Genomic DNA, 22151 nt, shown 5'->3' with positions numbered 1-22151 from the left:
ACACCTTAATCATAACTCGAGACGGCCCATCGGTTAGTGGATTACCAATAAGTTCAATCTTTATCAAGAATAGAAGGTCCTAACCCAGCAGTGGGATATTAACTTGTATAATAATAATGTGTGTTCTACATTTCTATAAAAATCATGAAATATACACTATTAATTATATTAAATAAAAAATATATCCTATATTAGGATGTTATGTTCCGGGTTTAATGGTGCGTGAGCCAGTGTAACTACAGGTACAAGGGACATAACGTCTTAGTTCCCAAGGTTAGTGGCGCATTGGAGATGTGAATGTAAATTTTTAATATTTGTAACAGCGTCAAAATTTATGGGTGGTGACCATTTACCGTCAGATGCCCATTTGCTCGTCTGCCTATATACGTACATATTATATCATAAACAAATATTTGTATTAATAATCAATAAATGTCATAGGAGTGAAATATATTTATGACAGAAACGTTGCCCGCGTATAAAAATGTTGCACTCAAATTCGGGTCACAACCATAGGAGTTTAAGTTTAAACTAAAAAAAATCGATACGGATTTATTGTATACATCAAAACTACAGTTTTGATGTTGTTGATGTTTAATAATGCAGACGTTCATTTTAACCGAATTCGGCAGTTTTAATAAGGCATTGTATAAGACTCAAGAATAATTTATGACCGACATGACATCGAATAAAGCTCGCCGGCGATTTTTCTCGCGAAGAGAAATAATATCAGTTAATGAACTGGTGTAAACGTGCACGCACGTTGCCGTGCGCTTGCGCAGAAACGTAAATTACATCGCGAGTGACAATGTAAATGTCGATATTCAAATAATTATATTTCTTGATTGTGTTTCGTATTTGTGAAAATTTAAGTTTAAATTTGAAAATGGAGACATTAAATTGGATCGTAAGAATTAATTTAATTTTGTAAGTATCTAATATTTTATTTTATTTCAATTAAAAAAAAAGGTAATTATAAGTACATTTAATTTTATTAATAATGAATACAGCTATAAATATTATTATAAATTTAATTTAATTTACTATAACCGTTAAAAAAATTAATTAAAAAATGTTGCAACCAAATAGGTAAGTTATAAAAAGCAATGATAATAAATCAATCTAGAGTTGATTTAAATAACTTTATTTTTAATTTTTTTTTTCATATTGTATTTGCATTGATAAAATATTGCAATTCAAATTTACGAATGTTTTTATTATATGTTGCTTATAAAACCGTAATTATATATTAATATACTTATTATATTTTTATTTGAACAAAATAAAACTGAAATCATATTAGGCTATGAATAATTTCAGTTGATGAACTAAATATATAATTAAATTAAATCAACATTAACATTACAAATAATATAATAATAAATAATAAAAAAATAATAAATATGTAAATATATTTTCCGATACTCGTCGATATGACTTAAAAAACCACTATTTAGTTTTTTACTTATAACATAATTCATATAATATTACATATTACTATGTATAAAATATACATTTCCTTGCTAATATGACACAAGGATTGCAACAGAGTTCAATAACATTTTTTAAAATCTTTTCACGCAATACTTAAGAATCATAAATTATTTTAAAAAACAGGACAGGAATTATAAGTTGGAAATTTATTTTTACATTATTTAAGTATTCTGACTTATATATTCGATCGACCTTTTTTGTTCGCACAAACATACTCACGTTTAGTAAATCTGAGTCAGTGATTTTTATTTGAGTTTTGAGAGACTCTATTGTTCTTTAGGAGAATCAGTAGGCTACCGCGAATTAGTGAGTTTTTTTATATCAACATTTATTTATTTATGTCTTATTACCAAAATAACAGATATATAATCAACAGCGATGAATTTTCTAAAAGTATCGAGTGTCTTCTTGACTGATAACTAACCGTTCAATATATTATTTCGAAATGAAGACCGTTTTATAAGTTTCGTTAAAGGCTCCATTTGAAAAAAAAAATACATTCCTCTGACCTCATAACGTAGGAAACGTTGTTCTGAATTTTAAATTATTTATTTTATTAGAAGAAAGTACGTAATAATTTATAGAATAGATAAAATTGAATGTTTGTTAACCTTCTCAATGTTTATATATTGTTATGGTTACTAACTGCTACCCGCTCGCTCCTCTGGGCATAAATAAAACAAAAAAGGGATCACCGGAATTCAAAATAATATTAGCCTATAACCACCTTCGGACGATTTCTCGTCTACTGGTATATGATCTCATCCCGATACGATTAGTAGTTCACGTGATATATAATAAGATAACTCATTATACCATAGTTTAAGCCGTGGTGCTTTCTAATTGCTTTTATTCTTGCAGCGTAAACTGATTTGCTAAAACTATAATAATATCAATTGAATCATTGTAGGTACTAGTTGGTAATAAGTTGCTTCCGCTAAATATATTATGTATATGAATTTAAAAAATCAACATAGTTTAAGAATAATTATATAACAAGATATTAAATTGTTATTCAAATATATTTGTTAATTAAAACAAATAATGAAAAAAAAGGTTAAATATTATATAATTGAAAGAATCAGAGAGTTTAAAAAGGGAAGGAGGAGGATAACGCTTTTCTGGAAGCATTACGCTTTTTCCTTTAATAGACGTTCTTTGCCAGTTCACTCTACTGTAAGCAGTGTAGAAGAATTTCGTTCCAAAATAAACCATGACGATCTAAACTTTCAACTTTCCATTCTTACTAAGATTATACCTCTTCACACTTAAAACGCTGAACAGATTTAGATAAATTTTAGTATAGTTTGAGTGCCGGAAAAGGATAAAGGCTAGTTTTGGTAGCGCTGGTACAGCCGCAGATTCATCTAGTGTTAAATAAATTTTCTCTAAAAGTCGTCCAGCATTATCACACGGAAACAGATACGTTTAGTTTAAAATCATTGCAGTTTAGACTCTGTCCAATAAACAGAAGGCTTACTCTCGCGATAAATAACATTATGTTTATACTAAACTTGTCCTCGAAGGCAATAAATTTTGCCACCTTATAATATACCAGGTGTTCATAAATTCCGAGGTGTTTTGTTCAAACGTTAAATCTAGTAGCCAAGCGTGATTTTTTAACCACATCTATATTGTCTGTATAAATGAATAAATTCGATGTCTGTCTGTGGTTTCAAAAAGCTTTATATATAAAATTATATAATCATTTTTTTTTTGTTTTTCTGTTTGATATTCCGACGCAATCATCAAGAAGGATTAATTATATTATTATGGGGAATATTCCGGGGTACCCCATAATCACGGGGTGAAACCGCGAAGCGCAGCTAGTGTATAATAGTATTATTTAAGCTTTCATTAAAATAATTATCGATTCGAACCAAATTCTTCGGTATATGAAATGGCATATTGGAAAGAACCTTGACCTTAGCCAAATATCGGTGAAAATTAAACATTAAAATCCGGTGAGCAAACTTGGTCGTTTCAAAATACTTAAACTCTACTCCTAAAACGAGCATAGACTCTAGCTCACTAATAATACTTTTTCTAGGAGTCTCTTAACTTTTGTAAATATAAAAATGTGACATGATTCTAAACTGTTCGATTTTTCTACTTCGAAACCGCTTAAGGGACCAACATTAACAGCCTGTAATTTTCCCACTGCTGGGCTAAGGCCTCTTCTTCTTTTGAGGTTTTCCTCCTCCTCAGGTTTGAAGCATATTCCACCACGCTGCTCCAATGCGAGTTGGTGGAATACATATTTGGCAGAAATTCATTGAAATTAGACACATGCAGGTTTCCTCCCGTTTTCTTTCGCCGCCGAGCAAGAGATAACTTATAAATACAAATTAAGCACATGAAAATTCAGTGGTGCTTCCTGAGTTTGAACCCGAAATCATCGGTTACGATGCACGCGTTCTAGCCATTGGGCCATCTCGGCTCGGCGAAGGGACCAAAGACGCAATTAATGTGAGTAGATATACACCCTAGTCTTAATTATTTTTCAACGAAGTGATGAAATCGTTGGCAGATATTGTCCTCCAATATGTGAATGTCTAACATAGCAGACCTATTAGGACAACGTTCAGACCGAAACAAATGACCTATAAAGATTCGTTCCAAGTTGTAATCGAACCCATGACAACTGACAACGGTTACGTGCCAATACGATAGACAATAGTCAAAATTTTGTAATATTATTTAACCAAAATAACTAAAATAATTGTCTATTCATTATTAATTTACTTTCAATATAATTCTTATATTATATATTTTATTAATGATATAGGTAGGTGAACTTACACATGGACCTGATGATGGTTGGTGAAATACGCCCATGGACAGTAACTGTAAGAAATATTATACATTCCTTACGTCGCCAATGCGCCACCAACCTTGGGAGCTAAGGTGTTATGTCCCTTGTGCCTGTAGTCATCGGCTCACTCACCCTTCAAATCAATACAAAAAACTGGACGGTGTCTACCCAGACGGGCATCCACAAATCCCTAGTAATTTTAAATTTACCTATTAAATTAATTTCGTTTTGTATATACTTATTTAAATCATCTATGTAAATAAAACCTTTTAATACTTATTTAAAGCTTAAAAGTAATGATCTTGGTCTGGGTAGGATTTGTAAGACTGATATACTCAATTAATTAACTTTTCATTTAACGCCCAGGCTAGAAACATAAGTCACTTAAAATTACGCTTTTAGGGTTCCCTGTCCAAATGTTGGAACGCTATTACACATTCAACACCATTGCAAGGGTCTGTATATTTAGCGACGCAATAGCAAGTCAGTTGAATAGTCACATAATACATGTAACTCTATCCCAAAGGAATCCTTGGTGCTAGTACTGGCATTTATATATAATATAATAAATGGCGACTTAAAAAGGTGCTCATTACGTTATTCTGCGTCGGGTGAGTTCTGTAGATTATATCATTTTGTTTTCAAGAAATTTAATACAAACGAAACATCCGTGACAAACGTAGATGAAGGTGAAAAATATATATGAAAAATAGTTCTACGTAAATTCGAATCTTTTGTAATGCTATGCTAGATACACGCGTCTCGTCTTCTATTGAGAAGGTTAAAAGGTAATTCGATCACATTCGCTCGTGGTTGATTCAAACATTTCCCTTTCCAGGCATCGATGTGAATAAAAAACACAAATTAAGCATATGAAACTTAGTAATTGAACCGCAATCTTCAATGAAGATGCACGTGGTCTGACAAATAGTGTATCACGACTCTGAAGACTGAAGTGTAAAATTAGACTTCTTAAAATTGTACCATTATAATTATTTTATATGAAGATGTATTATATTAGCATAACACAATTTCACGAAACGATCTTCGTGAGTCATACCTGAATACGACAAATTTCCTCAGTCTATAAAGACGTAAGTTTTTATTCGTATTCAACTAAATACTATAAATCATTTTGAAATGAAACTTACATAATAGTATGACAGATTTTTATATAAGCCTGATATCTTACTATAATAAATTTTAAAAAGTTTGTATGGATGTTTGTTACTCCATCACGGCAGAACGTCCAAACGAATCAGAATGAAATTTAACACATAGATAGATTATAGTCTGGACAAATGCACCTAATACCTAAACATACCCCCCTCCCCAAAACACGGGCGGAAATTAGGACAGTAAAAAAAGAAAAAAAGGACAGAATGTAGGCCAAAAAATATTTTTTAATCGATTTTTCCGTCTTTTCTTTAGCGTAATTTCGATGATGATAGTATAGACTTTTATTTTTATATTATATAATATATAATAAAGTTGAATAATCCAATATTTAGTACAGAAAGTATTAATATTAGCTATCTTCAATAAGCGTCTGTCTCTAACAATAACACAGGCGCTCAGTACGTGACCACACCCGCTGTCGTCGAACAAAGTAAACAACGCCGTTTTCAATTGTTCTCAGTATGTGCTCATACGGCTACCACTTCATAATTATTTATTGTTTGTTATTTTAAGCACTTTTTTATTTTACTATTGTTTTAAGCACTTTAAAAAAATAGTGGAATGTATTGAAGTGCATAGTTGATTATCGTTGATCGTTTTAACATCGTTGATCGTTCACAGCGTCATCAATTTCACATAAATTGTAACTGAAATGCACTTGATAAAAGTATATTTCAATAGTAAGCTTGAAAAATAAAATGCGTTTTATAATCAACTAAAGGTTTTTTATTTACAGTGTTTAGTTTAATACAGGTATTACAGGCGTCAGTCATAATTTTTTTTCTATAATGATATAACTGGAAAAACAGTATTAAATAATATCATTGAAAATTAGTGAACCAAAACAATTAATAAAGCAATGACATTTGCGACAAATTTACTTTCTCTTTCAATTGATATGACATTATATACATAACAAGAAACTAAAATAAAGTTTTAGTTGTACTAAAGGTTAAATACTAAGCGAAAACCAGACTTATTCGTATTTCGGTGTGTTGGTAAGTATTGTGCAAATATTTTCTCACCAACGAATTGGCCATATGGAACATTGGCCCGTTATATTACCAACATCTCTGAACAAAGGTAGCTCGTCTGAAGGTCATATAATATACATGACCCGAAATCCAATAATAGAAATAGAATCTTCAATGCAAAATCAATGATTACATTTGAACTATTCCATACAAGTTATTGCTTTGTTTGTAGTTTTACAACACACACTGCATGATTATGCTGACCGTTCCTAGAAGACATTTCTTAAACACATGTGTGTAATATGTTGTGTTTATAAGTGGCGGTAAAGACCACAGACCTAATATTTAAATAGAAGTGTCACTTGCAATTGGAAGGTCTGTGACTCAATTTAAAATAAATCTTTGACATCTGCGTCAACAGTGCTATTTTTATAATATCAGTAAGCATTTGATGTTAAATGATCACCACTACATATAGATATTGGCAGCGTTATAAATATTAACTATTTCTTACATAGGAAATAAAAATGTCTGTCCCTTGTGTTGTCACTCAAACTAGAATACAGCAATACCAGTATTGCTGTTTGGTGGTAAAATTAGTAATCAGTGGATGGTACCTACCAAGATGAGCTTGTACAAAGCTCTACCACCAAGACTATTGTGTAAGTACACACTTCGTATCTAACCGATGGGGATATGATATATTAATAGATGTATCCTTTAAATATTATAAAGAAATATAAAGACAATATTGAATGTCACTTTCTGATATTTTACGATCGAACTTCCAATATTTTATTCTTTGAACATTTTATTTGAAATTATATTTCTCTGAGTACGTTCACACCTTACCTTTTTTAACAATGTTTTTTAAAAAATTAAATGTAATCAAATAGACATAGAATGATATTAGACGCTTCTTTATAAGCTCAAATACTATGGTATTAAAGGTAAAGCCCTTGATCTCATTGCTTCATATTTACGTCAAAGAGTCCAGCAAGTTTTCATTAATGACATAAAGTCTTCTGGATCTATGTTAAAAATGGGTGTTCCACAAGGATCAATTTTGCAGATGCAGAACACAAACAGATTTCATCAAGTTGTTTTTATTCAGATTCGTTCACAAGCTGATTTAGGTACCTGGCATTGAACTTTCTTTAAGAACCTTCTTTTAAGATTCACATATTCGATATTCTAGGTCATCTCTACTAAACGGAGTGCACGTGCACTTAAACATGCTCTATTCGTATTACGACGATTATCATCCGACCAAATAAGTTGCAAACATAAAACAACTCTGTGAAACATTAACATAGACCTACTAAGGTTATAGATTTGACATTAAATTTAACGATCATATAAAAATTACTAGATGTTATTTGAACTAGTATTAGTAGAACTTTAATATTGCGCCCAAGTTCTTAAGCATGAAGCTATATTTCTTGCTTTTTCTATCATTTTATAATAACACTTAATTTGTTCGCTGTGTGTGTGTCTTCACGGATGTGTGAGGATGTATGTACACAGGGGCGCTGTTTTTCCCTTAATTTGAAAATCCATTATCTTCGTGGGGGGCGGTAGTGTAAAAACTGGCTACTTTTAAAATCTCTAAGAATAAATTGATAGAAAAATCCAATAACTTTTTTTGGCCTGATCCTTCGTTTGATCTTTAAATCATGAGCTACGGAACCAACTAGGTATTATATATGTATGTTTACAGAATTCCTAATTGGCTTAGTCAAATGATAACAAGTGAAGGTCGTTTGATTCATATAGCCTATTCTATGCGAATTGTTTATAGCTCTGCTATTATATTACCCACTACAAAAAGTTCTATACTAATATATTTATTTATAATAAAACAATATTCCATTTAAATACCTTTATACCCAAAAAGGTTCCAAAGGTTCCATAACAACATCGCTGACATTCAAAAGGTATTTTTTTCGAATCCGGAATCCAGTACTCGACCAATGATATCGCTTCAAATCAATGTCAAAGTTGTTCATTGGTCGTTACTTTTTACTGGTCTTAACTGGTTGAAATTGGCCATAGTGTCAAAAATTAAACAATTTAAACGAACTCAAAATCTGTTCGAATGTCAAAATATACAAGTTTTGCTTTGGTAATTTACTCGTATATGTAAATGCATATATGAAGCCAAAGTTTGAACCAAATAATATGAAGATAATCAGTATGCAACTCTAATAACAAATGTTGGACCAATCGAATAGATTTTGGACGTATTTGTTGATGAAACTTTGTATGAATACATTTATTTAACTAGTTACATTTCGTACGTTGCAACTAAGTTATCTGGATCGATGAAAACAATGGAGTTATTCAACAAACTTATATGTTAAATAGTTATTGCTAAGTTAGTAAATTTAATAGATTGGTGAATATTAACCAAGTAACAGTTCATGTGTTAAGTGTTGACAACGAATACCGATGCACGGACAAATCGAATAGGATTTTTGTAACATCGTTCTTAATACAGTACAATATAAAATAAAATGTATATTTAATGAAATAAAAAAAAATTTACTTATTTATAATATATTAAATATATGTATTTACCTACATAATTTAATGCAATTTTTTTTTTCAAATATGCTCTTATGTGCATGTTGAATTGTCATTTTACGAGATCAAATTAAATTTAAAATTAACTATATATTCTATCGAGAACACCTGATATATAAATTAATGGTTACTCTTTTTGGTATAATATTCAAACAATGCTTTTCAATCCATATTAGAAAGAATGAAATGGCTATGGAATTATCCGCAAGGAAAACCTTCATTTCGTATTTTATAAAAGTTAAAACCGTCATGATAATTATAATCAGCAATTTTGTAAACAGATAAAAAAATCGTATACATTTTGCAATGGATATATTTAGGGAACAATTCTATAATAACGCCTATGATAAGTTCTCAATTCTATTCTGATCCAACTTAGACAATTCCTCACAAAAATAAACCTCAGTTTAATCGTAACAGATGGCCAAGTCTACATATTTAAAGCGGCCACGATAGGATCCCAATTACATTTCGATCCAACTTCGTTCGAATCGCAACTGGACTGTTTTGTAAGTTAGGAAAACGACTGAACGGCAGCGTGTACGTTTCGATCCCACTTCGTTAAAGTGAAAATTTGTAGGTATATGTACTTTGACGGTAATCGGTCAAATGGTGTCGAAGTCTATTAATATCAAACAGATGCACCAACATCTATTATTATAGATAAGATTCATTGGAATAATAAAAATTCCGTAAATGACACACATTAATTGAAATATATATCAAATTGCTTCTAATTTTATTGGTACTTGCGATAAGTTTTGAAATATTGAGGAATGTTGATTGCCTCTTGCTGCATATTGCCGTCGGCGATCTTTGTTGCCTCGAACCTTTGGACGCTTTACTGTCGATTTAATCGCGTGTGATAATTAATATTTTCGAGCACTATTTTGGTTTCAATTATGTAACGTCTTGTCTACAAACATCGAGTATTTTTTGTGAATAACGTTCAAAATCTATCTCATTAATAGAAGTTTTATGTGGTACTGCCACATTGCATACCTTCGGGTTGCAGCCGAATGGGCCGGCACGCCCGGGGAAGTACCACTCTCTCACTTAAAACCGGCGTAAAGTGGTAACTATGCTAACGCGTTTCGTCCGGTATGTGAGAGTCCAGGAGGCCCGATCCCCCCCAAACATGATGGTTGTGCAGAATTTGGTTACATTACCCCAGGAGGGTACCATCAGCAACTGCGGTGGAGAATCCCTTTCTGGGCATCCATGCTCAGGACGTACACCACCTGAGCAGGGATGCCCAGGCTGCCCTCCGAATTCTGGGGGGGGCAATTTTGTGCTCGCCACTGTTCTGTTCACTGCGGGGCAAGCGCAGCAGGCATCATAAGGCAACCCCTACCACCCTCACTGTGGACTTCTGCAACATAAGGGGACTCAACTCCAACTTGAACGCCGTTCACTTTCACCTTGAGACGGCAAAGCCAGCCTTGCTCTTTCTTACCGAGACCCAGATATCCTCTCCTGCCGATACGACTTTTCTTTCCTACCCCGGGTATAAATTGGAACATTCCTTTATACCACGAGCTGGGGTGTGCGTTTACGTCAGAGATGATATCTGCTCTCGACGTCTCGGCAGCCTTGAAGGGCAAGACCTATCGATTATCTGGCTGCGTGTAGATTGCGACGACCATCCGCGAGTCTACGCGTGCCTTTATCAGTCCCATAGCGGCAATGCCGAAACCGACCGACTGGTCGAGCACGTCCAAATGGCTATAGATTCCGTGCTGCAGCAGATCCCATCCGCAGAGATCGTAATTCTTGGCGATTTTAATGTCCACCATGCCGAAGGGCTTGGATCACGCACTACTGATCATGCGGGTAGATCTGTTCTCGACTTCGCTTTAGCATATGATTTGACACAACTGGTCACCTCGCCAACGCGAATACCAGACGTGGAGGATCATACACCTTCCCTGTTGGACCTTCTGCTGACTTCCAGATAGCTATCAAGCTATCCGGATGGGAAGTTCGACGATAATCTGATGATTATCGTCGAACCCCCTTGAGCTCGTCGGACCACTGTCTCGTTCGGAGTACAGTGCCGGTTGCGCGGTACTCACGACCTCGTTTCGTGGGCTGCCGCCGCGTGTGGCACTACAAGTCAGCAGATTGGGATGGGATGCGGTCCTTCTTTGCATCCTACCCATGGGGGCAGGTTTGTTACCCGCCGGATGATCCGAGCGTTATTGCTGACTCTGTTGCCGATGTGGTGCTTCAGGGTATGAAACTGTTCATTCCATATTCTGCTGTACCCATCGGTAGCAAGTCCCAGCGCTGCTTGGGTCGTTTCTGCAAAACGGCTTCACGGCGAAAATGGGAACGTTACCATGACTGGGCAAACGCATCGGCGTCTCGTGATGTAAAGACCAGCGCATTCAGAAAGGAATATAACTCTGCCTCTAGGTCTCGACATCTCGTCAAAATTCTAAATTTCACCCGCACCACCTAGATGTCCGAAAATCCACAACAGCGCGATTTTTAAGACATTTTCTGCCTCGCAAAACCACTCTGTGGAACTAGCTTTCGCCGGCGGTTTTTCCGAACCGATACGACTTGGGAACCTTCAAAAAAAGAGCGTATTCTTTCCTAAAAGGCCGGCAACGCACCTACAACCCTCCTGGTGTTGCAGATGTCCATGGGCGGTGGTAATTACTTTCCATCAGGTGAGCCTCCTGCTCGTTTGCCCCCTATAACATAAAAAAGAAGACAGCCATTGCCGGCACTGATCCGGTTCTTCTCTGTAGAATCTGCGTTCCGAACCGGTTATAGCTTCACTTAATATAGTTTGTTAAATGACGATTCAAAAGTGCTTGTGAAAACCTGCTTGAATAAAGTATATTTTGATTTTGATTTTTGATTTTATAGTTAATTAAAAATAAGCAAACTCATGCGACCTTTCAATGAACGCAATCCAATTTATAGAATCAATTCGAAAATCGAAATCTGCCTCTAATTATAAATCAAATATAGGTTAGAGGATCAATTGTAAACTGGCAAAGTGCCTTCAAATAACAGTTATTCAGTATTTCAGGTACACTAAATTATTTTAATGCATATGACAGTAGTCGTTACGAGTAACATTGTTAAGATGTTGAATACTTTATAAGAAAATCAAAGATAAGATTCATCTTCTTTTATATCATGATGGCTGTCTGTCTGTCTGCCACAGAAATTTATTTGACGAAGCAAGCTTGAACTCCAAGGAAGTTTATAATCCCTAATAACAAGTATACAATACGTTCGTTTATTTTAATGGCCGAGCATTTATATTGTATTTTTAAACTTTTAAATGCTTCTAACAAAATAATGTCAATATAATCAATTAGAAATCGAAAGAATTGGAACACTGGGTTCACTAGACACGTCAAAAGTAATCACACATTCGTTACCATTATAAATAAGTTTTTAAAAACGTATTATAAACCTTACAGCTGGGATATAGCGACTAGTCTTCCTTGACACGGGATTAACAAAATCGTTTTATCGTGTTCATGAATATGATATTAGTTGAAATATGTCTAAAGTTGCTTTCATGGGTGATTTTATTTGATAAATCGAGTATAACAAGGCGTTGATTATAACTGGCAACTCATGAATTGATAATATATTTCGAAAAACTGAGGAGCTATTTCTTTGATAAAAGGGTATATAAGAATATTATATTTCTGATTTCGAGTCAAATGTATAAACACTACTGAAACAAGGGTAACATTTTTATTATAAAATAAATTCATCCCGTATCTATATATAAACTATCATCATGAAAATGTTTTTACATGAATATGTTTACATAAGATTCATAATGATGGCAAGAATGCTGGGAGTATTTCTATGTTGAAACGCATTTCATATCCTCTGGGCGAATAAAGAACCAGCCCTCTTTTTAATATGATTATTTATTTAATATAATACTCATATTACTGAAACAATTTCTTGGTTATCTATTAAAAAGTCTCGCTTCAAGAAAACGGGTATCTAAATGAAATAACTATTCGTAAACTAAAGGGTATGATTTTATCGTCGACAATTTCATTACAGACACAAGAGACATATTAAGAGCTTAGATCACATCGTTGGCAGTACATTAACAATGTGAGGCATGCCTTATATATCTCACGATGCCAAAGTCCACTGGCATGCGAAGGTTCAACATCAAAACGCATAACTGAATATTGGACGATACGCTTTGACTACAACAACATTATTAAGATCAAGTTTTGTGTCTATTACACAAAATGAGCCTTTATTGTTGTTTACTAATATTATATGAAAATATTTAAAATTCGAATATGAATTAAGAAATTGTAACCTTATTAAATAAAAAAAAAATTCTTGTCTTTCGGTTTTTCTTCCATCGTAACAGCTTCTTTCGAGAAAGCCTCCTCTAAAGACACACAATTAGGTTTTAGCACAAAATTAGGTTAGAACGAATTTATAGAGCATGTCTTTCTGAAAATTTTGCTCTTAATTTTTTTTCATTTAGGTCAATTTTAAACCCTGTTACTGCGCTCCAAAGTCGACCAGGTTCATCAATGCTCATGATAACTCAGCCAAAACATCATGCTTACCTTACTTTTATGATCTCTAGTTTTCTAGTAACATATTTTCGATTTTTTAAAAATGAACAGAAAAAAAGTTATTAAGCAAAAAAGAAAATTTTTGACCAAATTTTCTCACTTTTTGCTTACAGCTTTTTTGCTTATAAATTTTAAGTTTATGGTAAAAAGTCACATAAACATAATTGTAGCCACAACGATTTGCTACAAGTTATGTCTTTACAAATTTTCCGTACAATTAATAGTTTCGGAGATATAGTTAAAAATATGTTTTCACACCTTTTTTCAAGATGTCGGGCGGGGGACAAGGGCGCCAACCCCACAAACTTGGGGTTAAGGTCGTATTGACCCCCCTACATGCCCCACGAATTAAATCGCGTCCTCTAGGAAATGTTCAATCAATGTAACATTTCAATGGACTAAAATACTATTTCTTAATTTTATTTGACTAACTGAGGAGTTTATTATATCAACCGAAATAAGTGTTAAAAAAAATTTCTTAAAGATACGATTAGACTCCAAAAGTTGAGGATGGTCAATTTATTGTCACATCGGTTGGCCAGTAATGTTTATTAAGTTTTATCCAGATTCTTTACAAATACATAAACGGAAAAACAGATGCCGTAAACTTTTCTTATTATTTTCTTTAATATATATTATGAATTGTGTACTGGTTATATTATAATGCTGCAGAATCCGAGATGCTGGTTTCGAATCCCGGTAACCCTCGGGAATTAAAAAGTTAATCGTTTTTTCTATCAAACAGTTCTTGACAGCATCAGGGAATCGTAATTTCGAGGGTATAGTTAGCTTCGTAATGTAAGGCTGTTTGTCTTGCATCTAAACACATCGAGGTCATATCATGCTGAATTTTATCTTACCATTGAATTATTGAGAGTGAGGAAATATTTGTGTAAATCGTAATAAATTTCCAGTTAGGTAGCTGTCCTTCAGAACATCCGCTGTGACCGGAATCGGTCACGACGACATCACATACATAATAAAATAGTTCATTTCATTCCAATAGAAAAGTAAGGCAAGCCTACCTTTTATATCAATAATCCATGAGAACATTCATTCTTAAGCAACTCATTCAGCATTTTCCTTCTCTAGTTGACGTTATTTCAATTCAAGGCCAATGTTGTTATTTACCTTTTATCCTCCCATTGGTTTCTTTAAATAGCGTTCGTTCAAATATCACCTTTATCTACTGAAAAATAACCATTACAATCGGAATTTTAGTTTACGGTCTTTTGTCAAGATACATAATTAACTTATAAAAATTATCATATTGTGTTGAAATTACAAAAAAAATAAACATTCATTATTAAATAAGAAATGAGGAATCCCTATCATTGTTTTGGTTCAAAAGTCACTCGTCACAAAACTTTAATGTTCTTGAAATAGTAGTAATAAAAAGTTATCGGATATATAAACATTTAAATATTTTATGTCTGTATTTAATTGGGATGACTCTTGACCGTAGCTGGCAAATGTAAACGGAATACTATTTTATGAGAGGTTAGCTGCTTTGACCCGTCGTATTCGCTTTAAATTTGGATAACACATGACTTTCACACTCGTGATGTGTTTTATCTTACAGTTTGCCAAATTGGTTAACATTTCTGGTTAACGCTAGCTGTAACCTTGTACAATAAATGAACTATGTAACTCAAATACTTTTTTTAAATCTGACTTCTAATTTCTGAGACGCGACAAACTTTTATACATTTTTTTTTATATTTTTACCTTTTATATTTTTTTTGTTGTTTTTTTTTTTATTATTTTTAAACGCAGTACCACCTTATCTATTTATACTTACAATCCGAATTTGTTCATCGTTTTTTCATTTAAGTAACGTATTTACTCTTAAGGTAGAGAGATTATTTTTTTTCTACTTCTATGACTTATTCAATTCGTAATATCTATTGTAGAGATTTATCTATATGAATTGAAACAGTCTTGAAAACAATATGATTTATTAGGATAAGGATTTAAATAGAAGTATAAATAACATGGTCTAATTTTGGTCGGTATTTCTATTAACTTTTAAAATGTAAAAAGTGGTTATCGTGACATAACGATATGTCCAACAAATGGTATTTCGATTTTTTTTGTATATATTGATATGTTCTTTAATATTGTAGAATGTACTTCTGTTCTATCATAAATAGTTTCCGCAGCGCATACGACGAAAGACGTTTTAGGGCACTTTTTTACATCCCTAATCTTTTCTAGCGATAAATATAGTCTATGTTACTCAAGGTAAATGTAGCTTTCCAATGAACGAATTTTTGAAATCGACATAGTAATTTTTGAATTTATTCATTACAAACATACACACAGACAAAAATGCAAAATTTTTCCTCTTTATAATAGTAGTGTAGACTATTTTTTTAGTTTATTTTTTCCCTTTAAGTTAATTTATATAACAGCTTGACTTGTCTTGTCCTTAAAAAAATCTATTAAGTTTTATACCATTTTTTTAGATTTAGATGGGTATGATTTTAATCTATTGATTTCAATGAATGCATCATAGTGTCCGGGCGCTTACCTTTTAACTTTTAACAATAATAATTTAGTTCATAAGGAGAGATGAACATGAACATACTGATAGACTTTGCTGATTATGTAATAAATTAAAGGTAGAGGCATTTTTATGTCTGTGTTGTTCATTTTTGAGAAGTTCGCTCTTCAGGCATCAAGAGCATCTGGTGCCAATGCAGGTCATAGAATCAGGTACCGCTTACCATAAAAATGCATTGTTATTTGACTTAAACCGGCATGTACAAGCACAAATTACGCTTGCAATATTTTACTTAAACAGTCGAAAGTGAAATAAAGGCTTTTAAAAATTTACACTTATCGACTGAGACCGTGTGTATCGCTTACTAAAGATGACTTACAATTCTAAATCGCTTAAATTAATGAGATACATAAGCTTCTTAGCTTTGAAATCCATGAAATATAATTTAATTATTGGTAATTAATACCAAATCTGGAAATAATTTAATTATACATGATACTGATAAGCGTGCTATGATAGGATGAAAATAGTTTATCTTATATATATGTGAACATAATTTAAATAAATAGTATATAATTAAAAATATAAAACCTCGTCTTCTGGCCTCATAGGGGTCTGGTTTTGGTCTGGTCCTGCCACCATTCTACGTGGTCACGATCTGTACAATACATTTAATATTAATTTGTATGTAAAACTCTTTTATTTCTTCTTCTTTTATTAATTTATATGTAAAAAATCTTATAAATAAATCATTGGTATACATACATTGATTGATTATTGAATATTTATGTTTAGATTTGATTATATATAGACATATTATAAAATGTTTACATGTCTACCATAAACGTGAATTATTTTTACTAAATTAGCAGAACTATATATAAATATTCTTTATATTATATACTATATATAAAGTTATCAAGTAATCAGATTTACGATTCAACGAGAAATTACTGCCAGTGTTCCACGCTGTTATAATTCGTACATATTTATTTAATCGTTCAATGTAAATAACAGTTGGTTGCTGATATTAAAAATGCAAAACAAAAACTTAACATACATCAGTGAAAGCAACAGTAATTCGAAGCTTAACGCACAAATAATTCGAGTTTAAACCTCGCCATTATAGCTTGTGGTCATTGTTTAATTAAATTTCAGAAAAACCATCGCGATATAAACAAAATGATATGTACGCGATTCTTTTTGTTATTAATCGAATTTCCATTTTGAATGTGACGCAATAATTATTTGATCCGCATTCCATTGATAAACCTCAATGGCTTGATTATTACCACTTACAATTTAATTTTAATTATTTTGCATACATGGAGGTTTAATATATGACGACGGCAGCGATGGTTGAACTTTAAGATTGTCCTTTTCTGTGTTCGATGGTTCGGGGTCCATCGCGATGTATCAAATAAACTCGTAGGAATTAGCAAGGATTTACTACTACGAATTACAAATTAGTTACAAATAGGTAAACCTACCCTACCTTGGAGGTGCGGGCTGATCGGTTACTGAAACGCAAGTGTCCGTAATACAGTCCCCTTACTCTCCATCATGACGCTGTCCACGTGACTTCAAAAACAAATGACGTCACCGCGTTTGCCCGTTACTACTACAATCATTTCAGTGTTTTTAATTTAAATTATTGGTTTTCTACGACATATATAATTGTAACATGCATTGCATTAAATTAAGAAGATTTGGATATGAAGGGCACTTAAGTTTATAATTAATGTCTCTATTATTGTTGTGTCGGATTTTCAGTCCCAAGGATAATAGGGGGGGGGGGAGGAATAGAGTGCACCTGAGTTTGCACACGCTTCACTATAATATGTGTAGTCTAGTCTCCCTTGAGATTGATCACCGTAACTGAAATCAGTCGACATTATTATTATTAATGGTAAGACTGCTGCATATGAGGGGAAGTCTATATGAATATAATTAATACTATGTCAAATATTATTAGAATTATAGAGACACAGAAACCGACTTACATTTAAATTGGAATCATGTGAAGTCAGTTCATTTTTATATTCAAATACATTATTTTAATTCGAGTTTGTATTTTGCGACAGCGAAAACTTAATTTTTAATAAAATACATCATTTTCAATATTGATACATTACTATTAAACGATATATTAAACCAGAAAAAAACCACAACTGGTCTAAATGTATCTGTTCTAATTATCTAAACATTTAAACATGAAAACTGCTTTCGTAAATTTAATAGAAACTTAATTAGATTTACTAACCAATCAAATGCCAGATGATATTAGTTTGGAATAACCATTAGTTTGTGGTACTCATGATTTGTGAGATGAAAAAAATGTTCCCGAATATGAAGTGCTCCGAAGTCGGTGAATCGCAAAGACTAACAAACAGCGCTGGGGATATTGTAGTAGAAACATAGCGAAGTGATTTAAAGTTTAAACGCACGTTTTTATATTCCGATGAAACGGAATCCGCTGAGAAAGAGACCCAAGAATAAAGGCCTTACGTACTCTACGTGGTACGAGAATGTAACACTGCAACTTTTTGAACGCGAAGCAAAAATTACCTGCATCGAATTTTGAACCCAAAGGAATAATACAATATTAAAATAATATAGTACTCCTGCTGCTACTCCTATCCTGGTACTCCCAAACGTGGATATGACGTCAAAGGCCGGCAACGCATCTACTAGCCCTCTGGTGTTGCAAATGTCCATGGCCGGTGGTAGTCTCATCAGGTGAGCCTCCTGCCCGTTTGCCACATATACCATAAAAAAATTAGGTATATATGTTAGCCGGGACAACAAAACAATAACTATATGTTAAATTATTTATTAATAAATGAAATTTTAGAATTGTCGGTGAATTTTAAAATTGGTATGCGTTTAGTTAATATCTGATATAAATAATTTCCTTTAAATATTTTCAAGTTTTAATATATGTGAGACTAATGGTTATTATCTAAATACAAATCGAATTACATTCAAAGCAAACATTATGTTAATACACAATCGCTGTATCTTTATTAGCATATTTAGCATACTGTTGACATAACGATAAATAACGGAAATGACGTTTGATTGTATTCATGATTTATATAAAATACTCGTAGTTTTACTTCCTCCATTTAATACTAGCAGTGTTAAGTTGGTGCGTATTGGAGTATTATTTGCATTAAAAAGAGACAACTGGAACACAGTGAACTGGACACACAGTTGGAACGAAGTTGCTTCCATATATTATGTATTTAATAACAAAGGAATAAATTAACAATGTTTTTTTATAAAAATATGTTTAAAACGTTACATTAGAAAGAGTCAGAGGAACAGAGAAAGAGAGGGAAAGATCGCACACCCTTTTTCCTTACATAACGATCTGCCAGTTTACTCTACTTACCACGTAAAATAGCTTAGTTCCAAAACTAAAGTACCAGCCGGCAAATGACCCGCTTCTGACCAAGGATCTTTTCCCCAGTTGAGCTTCCATTTTTCCAAATCGATTTGGTGGATACATATGTGGCACAATTACAACCAAAAAATGCAGGTTTCTTCAAGCGGGTTTAGAGCGCTTAATCCAAATTATAATTATATGTAAAGAAAATTAAACAAATGAAAACTGAGTTCTGCTTTAACGTCACCTCCGACCATAGACTTTGTCACAGAAACAATTTAAGCCATTTTTTTTCCCAAACGATGCATTAATTCCCATGTGATCTAAGATGTTATATCTGATATTACACTGTCTTGACTGGAACATATATAATAACACAACTATTTATAATTAAATTATTCGATTGTTTTTTGTTATGAAAAAAAAAGAGCCGTAACTTGTAACACCTGGTTTTCGGCTCCGCAAAGTCAATTCACCATTCCTTGGGCAAGATGTTCGCTTCTACAATAAAATTCTTCAAATAATTTTAGTATTGCCAGTTAATAAATTTTAACCACGTAATTTTAAAAATAGAAGAAGAATAAGGCGATTTACTCAAATGATGTTGATGATGATGAATGATTATGTAGATGATAAAAAAATGTGGAGTTAGTTTTCATTGGTTTTCATGCGAGACGAGTAATTATTCTATTATTATATTTAATAATATCTGTAACTCGGTGACCAAAAATAGCAGAGCTTCTTGCCAGTGTCTTGCTACATTACGAAACAGTTATAGCTTCAAGTAATTAAAAAATGAATGCAAAGAGACTACTTAAATAATTTGATATTGATTAATCTCTAAGTGTAATTCAGCAAAATTTTCACAATTATAATTTAACTGACAATTTTACTTATTTAATATGTAGTATTCTATATGCATGTATTCCTGTTGCTGATTAACATTCGCGATGGCAATTCCCACCAGAATTATGATTGTCACATCCTATCGGCTATAATGTTCCGGTTGGGGATATATGCGAATATAATTGTGTTGTTTTGATATTGATTGTCATAAGCTAATGCGTTATACGACTTGCATCCATTAAAATGGATGGAATTTATAACGTAATAAAGTTTTTACTGGTTTAAGTAAGCAAGAGCTGACGGACAAAGTCCCATTTCCTCTCAAGGAGAAGTTTGGCGGTCTAAACTTCTTTGTGTTGCTCTGGTGGCAGAATTAAAATTGATTGAGGCAGGTCTTCTTACAATTTTTCTATCAGCATCGAGCACTGGATTAAATATTAACACATATTCAACTTAGATAATATATATGTATATATAGTTCTAAATTCAAAAACTCTATTTTAAAATTAGTAGTCATATGTACTGTAAGACTAAAGAATTGTTTAAATATTAATATAAAAGCTGTTTCTATTGAATGACATTTTTTTATTTTTTTTATATTTGGACATTTTATATTTATATTTGGATATTATTGGACAACATAACATACATTACTCCGATCCCAATGTAAGTAGCTTAAGTAAGTAGCTCTTGATCAAATATTTAAGCTACCACTGGTTTAAAATGTGTGTATCCGTTTCGAAAATATCCAGCAACAAATTCGACGGTTATCTTCAACTAGTTTAAGAAATCCACGTGATATCTTAACTAGTTGTTAATATAATAAATCATTCATGAACTGATTTTGGTATTAGCTTAACGGACGAAGCGTATTAACAACCGAAATAATTCGAAAACCCGTTAGCATCCGTAATAACATGAGTATTCATCACGGAAATCGACCTAGAACATCTAGTACCTACATAAATATTGGTTTACTTGGTGAAGAATATAGTAATTTAGTTTTTAATGTATTTTCGACCGTATTGTTAGACCATTACATACAAAAAAAATAAAATTCAATTTATTCTATTATTTTAACTTACATCATTTACAAAAATATTTCTCCGAATCTAACAGGTCATTGGTTATAATTTCAGAAAAAGTCATTATATTGTCGCGTCGGTATCATCACTAGGTTAATATATATTTTTTAATGAATTAACTGTAAAAAATAGAATTAAATTAGTTATTATTTATGTATTTTTAAGAATTTAATTTCTTTTGAAATAGAAAATGATATTTAGAAATAATTAATTAACGGAATTTTAACATAACGAATGTTCATTTCTTTTTGATCTGTATCACTCAGACTTCGAAAGAAAATCTCATGTAAATATTTTTGTCGCAATTAAGTATATTTGTAACTTTTCATTGTGTTTATAAAAGCATTTCTTACTGTACAAACAAATACGACTGTTACTTAGTTAACACAAATGTGAATAAATATATTAGACACTTTGTATTTCGAAATTGATAAAACACGTGGCACTTCAACGAATGTACTAAACATAGTATGTTGCAAATTTAACGTGGACCCCTACACGTGAGTGTGTGACTATCCACATCTATATCTATATCTATCTTTTTTAATTTTAATCATCACAAATAGTTATCGTTACGTACCGGTTCCTAAAATAAATTTTATTATAGTTTAGGAGTCAGTCACATAATACTTTTTTTCTTTCCTTTTATTATTATTAATAACACGATAGTGCATCTCCTACTG

At 32.4% G+C, this 22151-nt stretch overlaps 1 protein-coding gene across 7 annotated transcripts in view; it reads left to right on the top strand.

The window, feature by feature from the left end:
* The first annotated feature begins 747 nt into the window (after positions 1–747).
* Positions 748–22151, top strand: part of LOC113393962 (collagen alpha-1(XVIII) chain-like) — a 105448-nt gene continuing 84044 nt past the window's right edge. For all 7 annotated transcript variants that reach the window (XM_026631106.2, XM_026631103.2, XM_026631104.2 and 4 more), the window contains exon 1: positions 748–927. In XM_026631106.2, coding sequence (XP_026486891.2) covers positions 887–927 — 41 coding nt within the window. In that variant the 5' untranslated portion in view covers positions 748–886. The remainder of the gene's footprint in view (positions 928–22151) is intronic.

The sequence above is a fragment of the Vanessa tameamea genome, chromosome 16 (genome assembly GCF_037043105.1).
Source record: "Vanessa tameamea isolate UH-Manoa-2023 chromosome 16, ilVanTame1 primary haplotype, whole genome shotgun sequence".
In the NCBI taxonomy this organism is placed as follows: Eukaryota; Metazoa; Arthropoda; class Insecta; order Lepidoptera; family Nymphalidae; genus Vanessa; species Vanessa tameamea.
Note: the sequence above shows the minus strand (reverse complement) of the source record. Positions and strands in the feature narration are given on the sequence as shown.